This window comes from Rattus rattus, chromosome 16 (genome assembly GCF_011064425.1).
Source record: "Rattus rattus isolate New Zealand chromosome 16, Rrattus_CSIRO_v1, whole genome shotgun sequence".
NCBI classification, from domain to species: Eukaryota; Metazoa; Chordata; class Mammalia; order Rodentia; family Muridae; genus Rattus; species Rattus rattus.
Genome location: NC_046169.1, coordinates 31,083,042 through 31,097,847, shown reverse-complemented (window position 1 = coordinate 31,097,847; position 14,806 = coordinate 31,083,042). Strand labels below are relative to the sequence as shown.

At 52.2% G+C, this 14,806-nt stretch overlaps 1 protein-coding gene across 2 annotated transcripts in view; it reads right to left on the bottom strand.

Moving 5' to 3' along the window:
- Window positions 1–4,456: 4,456 nt before the first annotated feature.
- The window catches only part of Camkk2 (calcium/calmodulin dependent protein kinase kinase 2), a 47,855-nt gene continuing 37,505 nt past the window's right edge, over window positions 4,457–14,806 (bottom strand). The window contains exons 12-17 of one of the 2 annotated variants that reach the window (XM_032886559.1): window positions 14,337–14,410; window positions 14,149–14,236; window positions 12,751–12,879; window positions 8,141–8,241; window positions 7,727–7,769; window positions 4,457–4,881 (exon numbers count right to left, since the gene is read on the bottom strand). In XM_032886559.1, coding sequence (XP_032742450.1) covers window positions 4,711–4,881; window positions 7,727–7,769; window positions 8,141–8,241; window positions 12,751–12,879; window positions 14,149–14,236; window positions 14,337–14,410 — 606 coding nt within the window. In that variant the 3' untranslated portion in view covers window positions 4,457–4,710. The remainder of the gene's footprint in view (window positions 4,882–7,726; window positions 7,770–8,140; window positions 8,242–12,750; window positions 12,880–14,148; window positions 14,237–14,336; window positions 14,411–14,806) is intronic. The other variant, XM_032886560.1, reaches the window with a different exon arrangement.

The window sequence follows — 14,806 nt, the reverse complement described above, 5'->3', positions numbered from 1 at the left end:
TTGGTTTCCTGCACTCACATCAGGAGTGTCACAACTGACTGTAACTCCACCTCTAAGGGGATCTGACCTCTGCCTCTCTCCTTCACAGGCAACCATGACACATGCATACACAGACAGACAGACAGACAGACAGACAGACAGACACACACACACACACACACACACACACACACACACACACAGGGATGTTTCTTTTTTTAGGTTCCATGTAAACACAGATCAAATGGAACGGGACGTTTTAGGGATGCTGGTACGGTTAGACTATATCCCCACCCCACCCCCCAAATTCACATCTTAGAAACTGGATCTCTAGTGTGAGAAGATGAGGAGAGGCAGCCTCTGGGAAGGGACTGAGCCACAAACACTCCTTCACGAATGGGTTTAAGGGCTTTATCAAAAGGGCTGCGTGCTGGCTGGTTTTGTGTGTCGACTTGACACAAGCTGGAGTTATCACAGAGAAAGGAGTCTCAGTTGTGGAAAGGCCTCCATGAGACCCAGCTGTAAGGCATTTTCTCAATTAGTGATCAAGGAGGAAGGACCCAGCCCACTGTGGGTGGTGCCGTCCCTGGGGGCTGGTCGTCTTGGGTTCTATAAGAAAGCAAGCTGAGCAAGCCAGTAAGTGACATCCCTCCATGGCCTCTGCATCAGCTCCTGCTTCCTGCCCTGCTTGAGTTCCAGTCCCGACTTACTTTGGTGATGAACAACAATGTGGAAGTGTAAGCTGAATAAACCCTTTCCTCCCCAACTTGCTTCTTGGTCCTGATGTTTGTGCAGGAACAGTAACCCTGACTAAGACAGGCTTAACAGGGGGACCCATGCCTTCGTGGTCCTTCTGTGTGTTAGCATCATCCTAGAAACAGAGGCGGCCTCAGCAGACCTAGTATCTGCAGGAATGGTGTCCTTGGCTTCCAGACATTTCGAGAGTTTCTATTTGGAAATCAGGCCAGTTTGGGGCACTCTGTTACATCAACAGTCCCAGTCTGGGTCATGCTTTGTTCACTAAGAAGCCATGATGACGCCACCTCACTTTAGGGTGTGAGGGATGGATATTTGGGGTACTGTTTACTTTGCTCATCCAGGGCCATCTTGTATTCAGTGGCATCTACTCACTGGTACAGCCTGGTACTACCTCGTAAGTGTGGGAGTCAGTGACAGGATCTCTCACTCGTATGACTTCCTGGAGCCCCTACAGCCTGCGCAGTGACGAGCCCTGAGAAATGGCTTCTCCACACCCTCAGGTTCTCCACGGCATTTCTAGACAGGAACCTTCTCTTGGCTCCCGGCCTCTGTTCCTTCCTTCTAGGTAGACTCTCACTATGCAGCCCAGACTGGCCTTGAACTTGGAATCCTCCTGCCTCTACTTCCCAAGTACCGGGATGACAGGCATGCATACCACACCTAACAACAGCCCATATTTCCACAGCATGGATTGGGACTTCTCAGATTTCGCCTCCTGTGCCCCCTCTCCCCCATAACAGAGAGTAAAGAGTCCAGATGTCCCCCTATCCAACCTCACGCTCCCACCACTGGGTGGCGCTCACCCGGGAGCAGTTTACGTGGGACCCCAGAATGTGCATCCTACCCTGCTTCCGAGAACTGTGGACGTGTCTGGTCTCAGAACTGCACTGAATAACGACACCCTAGGACATGCCTACAGGAAGGAATCCACCAGCTAGCTGGGTGAGCTGTGACTTGGCCATCTGTCTTGCTGTCAACGTGTGGGAAGGAACACCACCAAGGAACGGCCACCAACCGAAGAGCCCCCCCGAGAGGCCCAGGCTTCGCACCATTTTGCTGTCTGTTTATTTTCAAGTTTACAGAGAAGCTCGATCACCTGTGGAAAAAAACAACCGAAAGCTCGTCTTGGAAGTTCATGTTCTTGTAAGTGATAAATACATAGTATTTAACTTTATACACCTGATAAAAGGGAAGTGCATAGTAGAGAGGTCAAGGGGTAATCAAACAGAAGCGGAGGGCACTGGTCACCAGATATGAAAGTCCAAAGTCCCACGGAACTCGGCCCACAGAGCTGGAGAAGACGGAAACCAACCATCTTCCCTAGCACCTCGGGAGCAAACGGAGGCGGTGGTTCCTCGTTGGCAATGTTGTGCCCTCTGGAAGATGGGCGAGAGCTGCAGGCCTAACGGGGCGTCGACTTGAACAGATGTTCTCCCAAGTCCACAAAGGTCCAAGGACGAGAATTCTGTCCTGTGGAGAGGCCGGACCAGTAGGCAGGTGGCCTCTGCAGCCCCATGGGAGAAGAAGGGCTCTGTATGGTGTCCGGGAGCCTGTGAGACCCATGGGGGAGGCAATAAAGACAGAAAAAGAGGAACGGGGCTTTGTGCTTCCTTCGAGGCCATAGGTGCAGGCCAAGGTTGCTTATACAGGAATCGTGGGTGAACCAGCCACGGAAGGACTCATGGGCATCCCATCTGCCCGGGGAGAAAAGCCACTCTGACAGCTTCTCTCCTCGCTAATGTTGCTTTTACAAACAATGCTTGTGCTCTGATGCGCTGGTTCTGGCTGGACCTCTTATACTCCCCACGGCAGCTAGCTGGGCTGGATGGGGCGTGCGGGAGGGTGGGAGGGGAGGGGTCACTCCTTTCCACAGCCTTCTTTGGTGATTCGTTAAGAAAAAAGTTACCCATGCAGACCTCTCAGTTCCTTCTGCCTGACCAGCTGGTGCTGTCTGATTGCTGGCAATCCTAAGACATCCTGGGACTGTGCCGTGGTCTGGAGAAACGAACGGCATTGCCCAGAAGGGGTGTGTAAACACAAGAAGAATTCTGCAGTGCTCTGTCTGTATAAGCCACTAGGGCAGGCCACTCAGCCAAGCCAGGGTCCAGGCAGATAGGCTGGGACTGAGCTGTATGACCTGGTGGCTTTAACCACAAGGTGCTTATTGCAAACTAACCGAACCCCATCTTTGGCCAGAAGGGGTAGAGCCACTGGATTGTTTCTCCTTAGACTTTAAAAAGGGAAAGTGACAGGAAGTCCTTGGTCACACAGACCCTCCCCACACAGCAGTCTTTGCCCAAATTCTAACTGCTTATGTGGCTAGGGAAAGTGGCTACACCACAATCAAGAGCTTAAGAAACCCTATGGAAGCCAGGAATGCCTGGACTCTGCACAAGCCAGAAGGCCGTCTTCTGGGCCCCAGTACTAGCAAGAGGGCAATCACCAGATCATTCCGAAGCCCTGGAAACCAGTCTGGAAGACCCCTTGAGCTTCCTGTTTTCTCCTGGGGCCCTGGAGAAAACTTCAACCCAAACTTCAACCAAACTTCCAATGTTGGCTTAAAGTTAAAAAGGTTCAGGATTGCTCTCTAGGCCTCCGGCTACAAAAAAAAAAAAACAAAAACAAAAACAAAAAAAAAAAAAAAAAAAAAAAAAAAAAAAAACACGAAGGCCCAGTGCCCTGAGCAACGTTCTGGGTTTTGACACTTTGCTCTACAATGGCACCCTGATATCACTGTGGTTCGCACTGAAGCTTCGACTAAGGATAGTCATTTGTGCCTACGCTGGGTGACGACCTTGCCTAAGTGGCCCACAGGAAACTGAGGTTTCAGTGACTGTGTGGAAGAGGAAAGAAAGCTTACAGCCTCTAGAATACACAAGTAGTGTGTGCACAGGCACAGGTTTCATTGGCTCTCCGTCCCTGTCACACAGCCGTAGGGAGGGGCACAGATCCTGGAAGCCTCGCTATGTAACTTCTGAACTGCTCCAGAGTTCTGGCTAGTTGAAGACTTGGAGACGTCTGTCGAGCCTTAAGCCATGTACTATACATGAAAGAGCAGATGTCACCCTGAAGTTTTTTTGCCAATTTACAGACAGAGTTAGCTTAGCTGACGACCTCAGAAACCCATTTTGAGCAGCTAACATGAAGAAATGTGTCCGGCCCTCCCCCTCGCCCCGGACAAACCTTTGCCACCACTGTGGCTTAATGTCTTTCGGAGTTGCAAAGTACCCCTTGAACATTTCAACGTCAAGCCCTTTTAGTTTTCCTGACTATAAGTTTACCCATTAAAAAAAAAAAAAAAAAAAAAACACTTAAAAAGTCCTCATTACAAACGAATGACATCGAAGGTTCCTGCAGCTACTGAGGGCTAGCCCTGTCTTTCCACGGTCCTGGAAGGTGCCCAGGCATGGGGTTTGTATGTGGGTCGCACCGATCCTTCTAATCCCCCTCAGTGTAGCCCTAGCCGGTTTCCCCACTCGATTCCATGAAGCTCAAACCCCACATACATTCACCTGGTCCATCTGACATGGTTCTGAATCCACAATGGGGGTGGGGGTGGGTGGGGTTTTTTGTTTGTTTGTTTGTTCTTTTGTTTTTTGGCATAAAAACGTTTTAAAAAGAAATTGTCCCAAAATGCATGTTGGTTTCGGTTTGCAACTCCTCACACCCGCCGGTCCGGCCAGCCAGCGGCCAAAGTCGACGACGACGTCATGGAGTCTTTTTTTTTTTTCTTTGTCCCCTTAAACAACAAAGGGAGAGAAAAAAAGAAAAGAAAAGAAAAACCACAAGAAAAACAACAGCAACAACGAAAAGAAACAAAAACAAAAACAAAAAACTGATAACCAGAGATGACAGTCAAGGCTCTACACACGTGCTTGGTTTCCGTAGGACATGCTGCTATGGAAACGCAGGGTGCAGCAGCCCCGTGCAGGGCCACACAGCCAGGCATGCGAGGTCAGGTGGTCCGCGCAGCTACTCCGGCTCCATGGCCTCCTCGGGCTGCAGTGGAGGCGTGCGTGGCGGGGAGCCAGGGGCCGGAGCCCCGCGACTTTCCACGCAGGGACCACCTTTCACAAGAGCACTTCCTCCTCCCCCACAGGGGCTGGCTCTGGGCCCCGGAGGCTGTCTTCGCTGCCTTGCTTCCTGCTCGCCGAACAGAAAATCAGCATTAAGGCTTGGAGAAATCATGGCCGAGCCCTGACCGACTCCCACCTTTGCATGCCTCTGCTCCCAAGTGTTAGAGCTGCTCTTTTAGAGGCTCTCCCCGTTTCTACTGTTCACTTCAAATATTTCAAAGCCGACTTGGCCTCCCCTATAGAGAAGCAAGATTTACCTGAAAGACCAAAGAACCATAGAACAGGTGCCAAGGTACCTATGGAACACCCCAAATCACCATAGGGTCCCCCAGTGGGCTGTGTTCTCTGAGGTCTACAGAGCACTCTCTCCTTTCTCTACCCTCTAGGCTAGGAGTGTCTGTAGAGCCCAAACTGTGACGCCACTGTTAAGTCCTGGGACAGTGGCAAGGACGTGAATTGGTCCGGTACATGGGACCTTCAGGAAAAGCCTTCAACACCCAGCCTACCACCCTAGGCTCACAGGAAGACTCTTGGGAAGGAAGGGAAGACCACCCCCTTCTCAGAAGAGTCCCTCATAACCCCACTAGACCTGCCGGGTGTGCAAGCCATGGATGGGGTTCACCAGACGGAAGGGGAGCCCTGTGGAGTGGACTCAGCTCCAGGCTTCCTTCGAGCAGAGTTTACCTGTGAGGAAAAGCCTTGCCACTCAGGGCTACTGTCCAACTCTCAACAATGATCTGTGTACTCTACCCAAACGGGGGACTCTGTCCCTACACAGGGATGGTAAACTGATACCCACGTGTCCCTAAGGAAGAACCACCTACATTTGGGAGTTACGTTATCTGGTCTTTTTATTTCCAGAGGTGACTTCCTGGGAAGAATATCTTCCCCTAAAGGTGCAGACAGGCCTAGGCCCAGGATCTCCCACGAATAAGCCCTACAAATATCCAGCCCTCACAGGTAACCTAGGTGATGCTGTGTCCCCTGAGTAAGGAAAGGAGGGGCTGAATAGCACTGAGGGGAGCTCAAGTCTGTTGGAATACTGCCATGTTGATCTCACTGAAAACAAACAAACAAAAAGAAACAAAGGACAGGCTGGCCCACAGTCCAGTTAGGCAAGTCCTCAAGAGAAAGGGTCCCATGCCTCATGAACACAGAGGTGGGCTACAGGTCATCTGGGAACAAGATGGGGATAAGGCAGCCATCTGCCTAGCTGCTAATTCAGACACATCTTCCTGGCTCTCCTCTCAAAACACCAGTCCCAAACGGCAGGTGTTTTCTTACAACACCCGAGCCCCTGGCTCCTAGGATACAGGAGCCTCATGAATGCCCTCAGATAAGGCCATTCCCAACGAAGAGAAAAGCAATTCCCACTTGATTCAAAGGACCACAGCAAGTTCATTCGTTCCTGACAGCCTACACAGAAACGCTGTCCACCAATGGATCCAAATATTGCCGTCCAGCTAAATACTACTCAGTTATGAAAAGGCAGGGAGTGCTGGCACGTGCTGCACCGTGGGCGAGCCTTGAAGACACGTCGCAGAGACAGGCCAGACATGAAAGGCCACATGCTGCACCACCCATTTACAAAAGCCCTGCAGAATGGACAAAGCCGTAGAAAATTGGCCGGGCACCAGTGAATGCTGGGAAATGAGACTTGGGTGGATGCAGCTCGGAGGACACAGGTCCCCTCTGGGGCTGAAACTACTCTGGTGGCCAGGAGACTCCACCGCACACTATACAGTGATGGGCTACGGAGTGTTAATTATTTGTGGGTAGAACAGAGCTTCCCGTTTGCTTCTCGGGGCTGGGGATGACGAAACCCACGGCTTGGTGCGTGCGCTTCACCAAAGAGCTACGGCCCCAGCCTTTGACAAAGCCGCTGTGTGTCTGTGTTCATGTTCACATGTGTATGCGGGCCAGAAGTTAACTGGAGGCCATTCCCCCAGGTACTGTCTGAGGAAAAACTTTGTTCTTTGATGCTAGGCTAAACAGTGACTTCTAGGAATCGGCCTGTCTCCACCTCCCGAGGAAACTCATGCCGCTACCTGGCATTTTACAGAGCACCGAACTCAAGACCTCATGCTTGCCTGAGAAACATTAACAAACGAATGATCCCCCTGACCCTCATAAGCTAGTTTTAACAACAGAAGCAGGGGTTGGGGATTTAGCTTAGTGGTAGAGCGCTTGCCTAGCAAGCACAAGGCCCTGTTGGTCCCCAGCTCCGAAAAAAAAAAAAAAAAAAAAAAAAAAAAAAAAAAACAACAGAAGCGGCTGAAAGGAGTTCCCGGTAGACTCTGGCAACCTTATCAGGGTCAGTGAGAAGGACCCAGGGATCTCTACCCTAATCCAGGCCCCCGGGGGAGCAGGGTTACCAAACAAGCCCACCCAACCTTACAGGGACAAAAGCGTTCATCTGCTTCAGAAGTTGTAGGTTGCGCTGGCCTAGATACGCAGGCAGGAAGGAGAAAGATCTAGATCCTGCTAAGGTTATTTCTAGCTTTTAACCCACCCGAGGAGCCGTGGTGAGGAGCCACAGAGTGCAGCAGGCCTGACCTACGCTCCGTGTGCATAATTAGATCGCAGCCCCAGAGCCACGAACGGACTCTCATTGCCAGTGACGTGCACGAGTGTGCGGCTATCCAGCGGGGCCTGCAGACCTGGGTGAGTTCACAGGCATTCCGGGTGGAGCGCCATGCACCACAGCCCAGCCCGCATGCAGGACGAGCCGCGGGACCCAAGCCCCTGGATGCCCCTCACTGTAACCCCAGACGCCCTCGGTGAGCCAGGCACAGCAGCCCAGGCTGAAGGCACATCTGCCTGCTGGAGACGCCCGCGTGCTCTGCAGCTGCCCGCCCCCAGGCCCCAGCGGAGGGAGGCAACGGTACAGGCAGGTAGACAGCAGGCATTACCTTGGGCTCAGACAAGGGCTCCCACTCCCTGGTTGGTTTTTTGCTGGAATTGCCAGAGGAAGGGAAAAGGGAAGTGAGAAGAGACCTTGGGGATGCCCCCAAACTCGAGACAGTAGACCCCCTGCATTTTCCAGAGAGCCTGTACCAGCGTGGGCATTTTGAGCAGGTAAATGGACCCGTGTATTTGCCTAGAAAGTCCCAGGGTGAAACCATTTGGCTCGTCCGTCACGCGTTCCTGCGGCCACAGAGCGCTACCACCCAGAGACCCCCCAGTGAAAGAGTAAGTCCTCAGAGGAAGGTAGAGCTCCAGGGTGGGTACACTGCCAACAGGTGGATGCTGGCTGTGTAGGGGCAGCCCAGACATAGCTTCTAGTACCCCTCCCCAACACTGGAAGGAAGATGGCGGTCACTCACGTGAGCAGGTTTCCGGGTGCTGACAAGGAACGCTCCTCTCGCCGGCTACCTTCAAATGGGTTCCCAAAAGAGCGTTTCCGAATCATGGTCTTCACTAGGATCTGAGGGAGGAGAAGGAAGAGCAATGATGGCTGGGCCACACAGGGAGACTCCACATACCATCTCCCCCTCTCTGGTCCCTGCCAGCTCCCATGATTCTCGCAGACCCTTCCTACCCAGAAGCTGCCAGCCAGAGCCATCCTGAGCCTAGGGACAGCTTGTTGCCTGGCTCCCCTAAGATCCAAACTCCTGGCTTTAATGTGTGGTTTGTCCTAATTCGGTTCCAGCCTACACAACCTCAAGACCCTGTGGTCCAGAGCTGGCTGTGTCATTGCTGGAAGTCGCCCGGGACCACCCTACTCCACTCCAACAAGAAACAAGCTTTCATATCATAATTCTTGGGGAAGAGATGATGTGTGTTCAAAACTGAGATGGGATTCACACAGAGACACTTACCATTGTAAGAGTTCAGAACCTCTAAAGCCTGCCAAAACCTACGGATGCTCAAGTCCCTTACACAGATTTCAGTATCTGTCTATAACCTTGGCATATTCCCCAGTGTACTTAACCCATCTCTAACTACTTATAACACAGAACGCTATACAGCTGACATTTAGACCCTATCAGTTAGGGCATGACAACAAGTCAGGTCTACATGTGTGATCCAAACCTCATTTTCCAGTCTCAGGTATTTTTGGCCAGTGGTCGGTTGCATTTATGATGTGGAAACCAAGTACCATGCAACTGAATGGTCTTAGTTCATGCACATCACCTTGATCCAGTTTTGGATTTATATTACCCTGAGGGAAAACCCCATACCTGCATCCTTTCCCTACAGCCCTTGGGAACCTCGAATCTTCCTGTCTGTATGGATTCACTCAGTCTGGGCCCTCCCTATAATAGAACGTACACTGGCCTTTTGCGTCTGTTTCTCTTTTTTTTTTTTTTGGTTCTTTTTTTTTGGAGCTGGGGATCGAACCCAGGGCTTGAGTCTGTTTCTTAATTAAAACATTTTGTGTGTATGAATGCCTTCCCTGCATGTATGTGTGTGCACTGTGTACACGCCCTGCCTGCACATATGTGTGTGCACTATGTACATGCCTGGATACATGTATGTGTGTGCACTGTATATAAGCCTGGATGCACATGTGTGCACTGTGTACATGCCCTGTCTGCACATATGTGTGTGCACTGTGTACATGCCTGGATACATGTATGTGTGTGCACTGTATATAAGCCTGGATGCACATGTGTGCACTGTGTACATGCCCTGTCTGCACATATGTGTGTGCACTGTGTACATGCCTAGATGCATGTATGTGTGCATTGTGCACATGCCTTGCCTGCATATATGTGTGTAACTTTATATATATAGCCTGGATGCATGTATGTGCACTGTGTACATGCCTTTTGCCTGCACATATGCGTGTGTGCTGTGTACATCCTTGTCTATACATATGTGTGAACCATGTACATGCCTGGATGCATGTATGTGTGTACACTGTGTACATGCCTGGTCACAGAAGAGGGTGCCAATTCCCATGGAAATATAGTTGTAGATAGATGTGGGCTGCCATGTGGGTGTAAGAGCAGGAAGTGTCCTTAACCACTGAGCCATCTCTCCAGTTCCTACAAAGGGTTTTAAGTCTGTGCATCACACGCATGCCCGGTACCTACAGAAGCCGGAAGTGTCAGACCCCCTGGAACTGGAGTCACTCAGAGTTGTGAGCTGTCACATGCGTGGGTGCTGGGAACTGAATCTGGAAGGAGGAGCAGCCAGTGCTCCTAACTGCTAAGCCATCTTTCCAGCCCCTACAAAAGTTTTCGGATCTTTTCTGTGTGGTGGTGGTGGTGTGCACATGCACGCATGGAGGTCAGAGGTCCACCCTGCTGTTAAGGCCTCTCCCTCCACCTTGTTTGAGAGAGGGTCTCTCTAGCTTTTCACTGCTGTGTATGCCAGGCTGGCTGGCAAGAGCCTTTCCAGAGGATTCCCCTATCTGCCTCACACCTCCTAGCAAGGGTGTTCTGACATTACTCTGACTTTTGACATGGGCTCTGGGGACCTGAACTCAAGTTGTTGGGCTTGTGTGGCATCCCAAACATGTCTGTAAGTCCAGCTCCGAGGGGCCTGACACCCTCCTCTGGTCTCCACGTGTGCATGAACGTTCACACAAGCAACTAGAATTTTAAAAATACTCAAACGTAAAGGAAGGAGGGGGGAGCACTGATTTACAATGTGGTTGAAATACTCAGATGTCCACCAGCTAGAAAGTGTAAGACTGGTGGCGCAAAGTTTAAGACTGGTGGAGCATCTATGAAGGAACAAGCACCAATACTACCACAACACAGGGCAGCCTTGGGAATGTGACACTAGCAAAGGAAGCCAGACACAAAAGGCCACACAGTACAGAATCCCACTGATACCAAGTGTCCAGCACAGATCAACAGAGGAAAAAAGCAGAGTGGTAGCCACCTGCCATGGGGAGGGGAGGGGTGGGGAACTGGGGTTTGGGAGAGGATTGTGCTGCAAGTGTCCCGAATGCCAATAAATAGAGAAGACACACACACACACACACACACACACACACACACACACACACACACCACACACCGGATAGCATGACAGCTCCCAGCACAGCAAAGTGCCAAGGGATTCTGGGTCGAGCCAGCTCCTTCCCTCTGAGCCTTGGGAGGTGTTCCTCCCTAGTTGCCCTTCCCCATGCCTCTGATCCCACAGGGAGGTTGCGCTCTGGGTCCATCTTTCTTATGAGGTTGGAGCCTCAAGAACCGGTGCCAGCTCATCTTTGTCATCTCAAGCCTGGCATGTGACAGGCACTCAGTATTTCCCAAGGGACAGGTGCATAGAGAAGGCTAGACCTCATAACCACGCCCCACACACACCCCTCCCTGCTCCAGCTCGCCTAATCCTAACCCTGCAGGCTCTCCTGTGCTCTCGGAACCACATTCCTTCAGCAGTGTGGGCTTTCTGGAAGCTTCTGCCTGTCACTTTGTCCCCTCTCAGCAGGTTACACCCCACCTTTCTGCATTCATCCGTTTTTTTTCTTTTCTTCTAATTTTTGTTTATGTGATTGAGTGGTTTGCCTGAGTAGAGTTCGTGTGTACGTGTGTGCGTGTGTACGTGCGTGCGTGCATACCACTGGCATTGCCGGTGCCTGCAAAGGCCAGAAGAGGCTTCAGGTCCCCTAGAAGTGGAGCTGTGGGTCCTCTGAGACTCAAAGCGGGGTCCTCTGCAAGAACAGCCAGTGCTCTCAATCCCCGAGCCTCCCCTCGCTCCAGCCCCTTTATTTACTTAAGAGAAGACCCTTTTCGATCCATGGCAGGGCCTAGTGTCCCTATCTCAGAGACATTCCCTGCAGCCCCTCCACTGAACCAGACAAGTACTCCTTGGCATGACCATCTCCCAAGGAAGGCAGGGAACACGTGGGTGGCGCTCACAGCTCTTCCCTGAGGAACCACTTACAAATGGCTAAAGAAGCATTTCTCCACGGAAAAATACCTACTGCAGACCCCCAGGCCAGACGCTTTCCCCCAAGAGTGTCTGGGGAACACAACTACCCACAGTGGAATGGGGTCCGACTCAACTTCCTCTCCCACCACAGGCACAGGACCTGGGAGTGAAGAGTAGACTAGGAAGGGCGAGTGGGCGTGGTTATGTGAGTGGGCGTGGTCATGCGGAGCCCCGGGCTGGAGAAGAAACACGGATGACTGCCCAGCCCTGGAGCTCAAGTTCCAAAGGAGGCAAGAGTCAGTATGGGATAAGCAGGAGAGAGCAGGTAAGCAAACAGCAGGAGTCAACTCTCAAATTCCCAAAGGGACCCTTGAGCCCAGTCCTAACTTTGCAGAGCCCAGGGCCTGCTAGTCTCCGGGGGTGGGGCGGCGACTCAAGCCGGCAAAACATAATCTGGGCTTCTGATTATGAAGGGTATGGGTGCTTAGAGCATGAACCCCTGGGCCTCCCATCTCTCTCCGAGGGCCAGAAACCCTCCTAAGAGGCTGGCAGTGGGGTAGCTCCTACAGTCTCCAAGGTGAAGACTACTCCTTCAAGCTTCCTTTTCCAGGGGCAAAACCCAGATTCAAGACCACAAAAAGGAGTCCAGTGTCTTCCCAGCAAAACCCTGTGTTGCAAGATCTGGAAGAACTTTCTGCAGTGGGAGGTGGGAACCCCTGACCCTGAGAAACACATGGGAAATGTGGGTCGCTCCTAGTTAGCTGCTCCAGAGACCAAAAACCTCACCAGCTGGGGACCCCATCTTGGATGCTTTGACTCCAAGTGATTGCAACTCTGGCCTGTTTGTCCTCATCTTCCTGGCTCCTCTCCCCTAATGTGCTCTGAAAGCAGGAATTTAAAGAGCAGTACGGTGCCTGCAGTGGGTTGCCCGGCTCTACAGAAATACCGGAATCCCAGGGTTACCTAGCCTGAGTGGCTGAGTCAGGAGTAGCCCCCAACAGGATCCTGATAGGCATCTAGCCTGCGGCCAGCCCTGCCCTCTCTAGCCCTGCCTCAGGCTCTCTCAGCTCCTGCTCTTGGTCGGTGGGCCTGCCCGCCTTACCACAGTTGCCAGGCTGGGAATGTGTTTGACTGAATTCTCGACCTCCTCTTCGGTCACCTCGACCAGTGTGCAGTTCTCGTCCTCCGACGGCAGTGGCTCGGCCCCGTGCCTCGTGACCCAAGGGTGCAGCTTCAACGAATGACAGGAGGGGTAAGGGACAGGTGCCACTGGTTCCTGAGAGGCCCTGTCAGCGAGCAGAGCCAAGGAGGGCATGCAGGAGGGAGAGGCCAGGGCCTGGGGTCTGGCATGCGGGAGGAGCTTGGGATCTAGGCATAGAGGTGGTGAGTGAGACGGGAGGAAATGAGAAAAGGCACAGATGGAGAACGGGAGGGGCCGCAGTGCTGTGATGTGTGCAGAGACAGTTCTCCACCCCACCCCCAAACCCCCATCATGAAAGGAACAACCAGATTTTGGCATTAGCTTGGCCCAGCTACCCAGGAGCGGCCGCTGATCCCCGCCAACTCTCCTGACAACAGAGGCGCTGCTCTGAACAAATGTTTCCCCAGTCCACAGAAGAGGAAACAGAGTCATGGTAGGTCCAGATGGAAGGGCACACTCACAAGGGGACCCAGGCCCCCTCTCCAGGGTCCAAGTCCTTATCTGGGACTTCTGGGCCCTCTTAGACACCCGTGCGATTCAAGTGAGCCAGGCACTTGAGAAGCCCAGGAGCGCGCTCGAGATTTCTTTCTTTCTGTTTTCAGATTCGGTCTCAGAGTGGGCTCTGACCCACTACGTAGCTGAGGGACAACCTTAAATTTCTGACCCTGCCTCTACCCGCAAAACGCTGTGATTGTAGGCATGCATTAACACCACCCAGTATACGGAATCAGAGACAAGAGCCCAGGGCTTCACGCTTACCAATTCTATCAACGGAGCAACATCCCAAGCCTCATCTTGAGATTTTTTTTTAAAACGGTCAGATGTGCATATGTGCCATCGACAGGGGTGTGTGGGGTGTTGGGCGAGGTCTCTGCTGATGGTACTTTCTACCCCAAGGTAGAAGTCATCAAGGAAAGGATGAACTGCCCACTAACATTCCCTGACTCTGTTGTTCCTCCAAGGGACTGGCCCATATCTTCAACAGGGCCATGAGAGGACAGCCCAGAGCCCAGAACACACAGAGGCCCCAAGATCACTCTTTGAGAGGCGGACGCCATCAGCACAAGCTAATGGGAGCAAGCACAGGCAGCCCAGCTGATTGGTCACGGACCCCATTCCCTCATCACAGTGGATGTAACCAGCAACACTCGTCCCTGCCCGAAGCAGCACCCAGCAGCCCAGAGGCTCCAGGACGTGGAAGGCGGTGATGCAGGAGGGTGTGGTGCTATGGAGAGGTCTGAGCCAAAAACGTTTCCAAGCACAGGACACCGGCCTTCACAGCCAGTAGCAGCCAAGTACCTTGATTTCAGGCACCACGATCCTGGACTCTGGGTTCTTGTCCAACATCCGGGTGATCAGATCTTTCAAGTCTTCGGCTATGTCAGGCCTGGGGATGACGACAGTCACAGGTAGGTCACAGAAAACTCAAGAATCCTGACCACTAAGGAATCAGGAGGTGGCGTGATCAACAGAGAGGCACTACTCACTGGTCTGGAAACTCCAGGGCCTGACTCTTGATCTTACTGTGCAAACACATGATTCGTTCATCCATGAAAGGGCACTGTGGAGAGGCCAGGGAGTGTGGTGCTCAGTGGTTGCCACCTGTATCCTTCAGAGCCCATCTGTGCTGTGTCGTTCCTCAGGGATCACAGCAGTGGCCCAGGCTGGGGAGGGGCCAGGACCTATTCCCCTTCACTCTGCCCCCAGATCAGTAGAGGATGGGAATGTCTAGTAGGTGTCAAGCCCTTACCGACCACACTACTGACCTGCTTTGTTTCGAAGCTTCAATTTCCTACTGACACAAAAGCAAACACTCTTCCCCTCCCACCTACCCAGAGAGCAATAAGGAAGCTGAGAGTAATATGTGTGTGCACATGTGTGAGTGTGAGTGTGTCTGTGTGTGTGATTACGAGTGTGTGTTTGTATGTGTGATTATGTGTGAGAAAGAGTGTGTGTG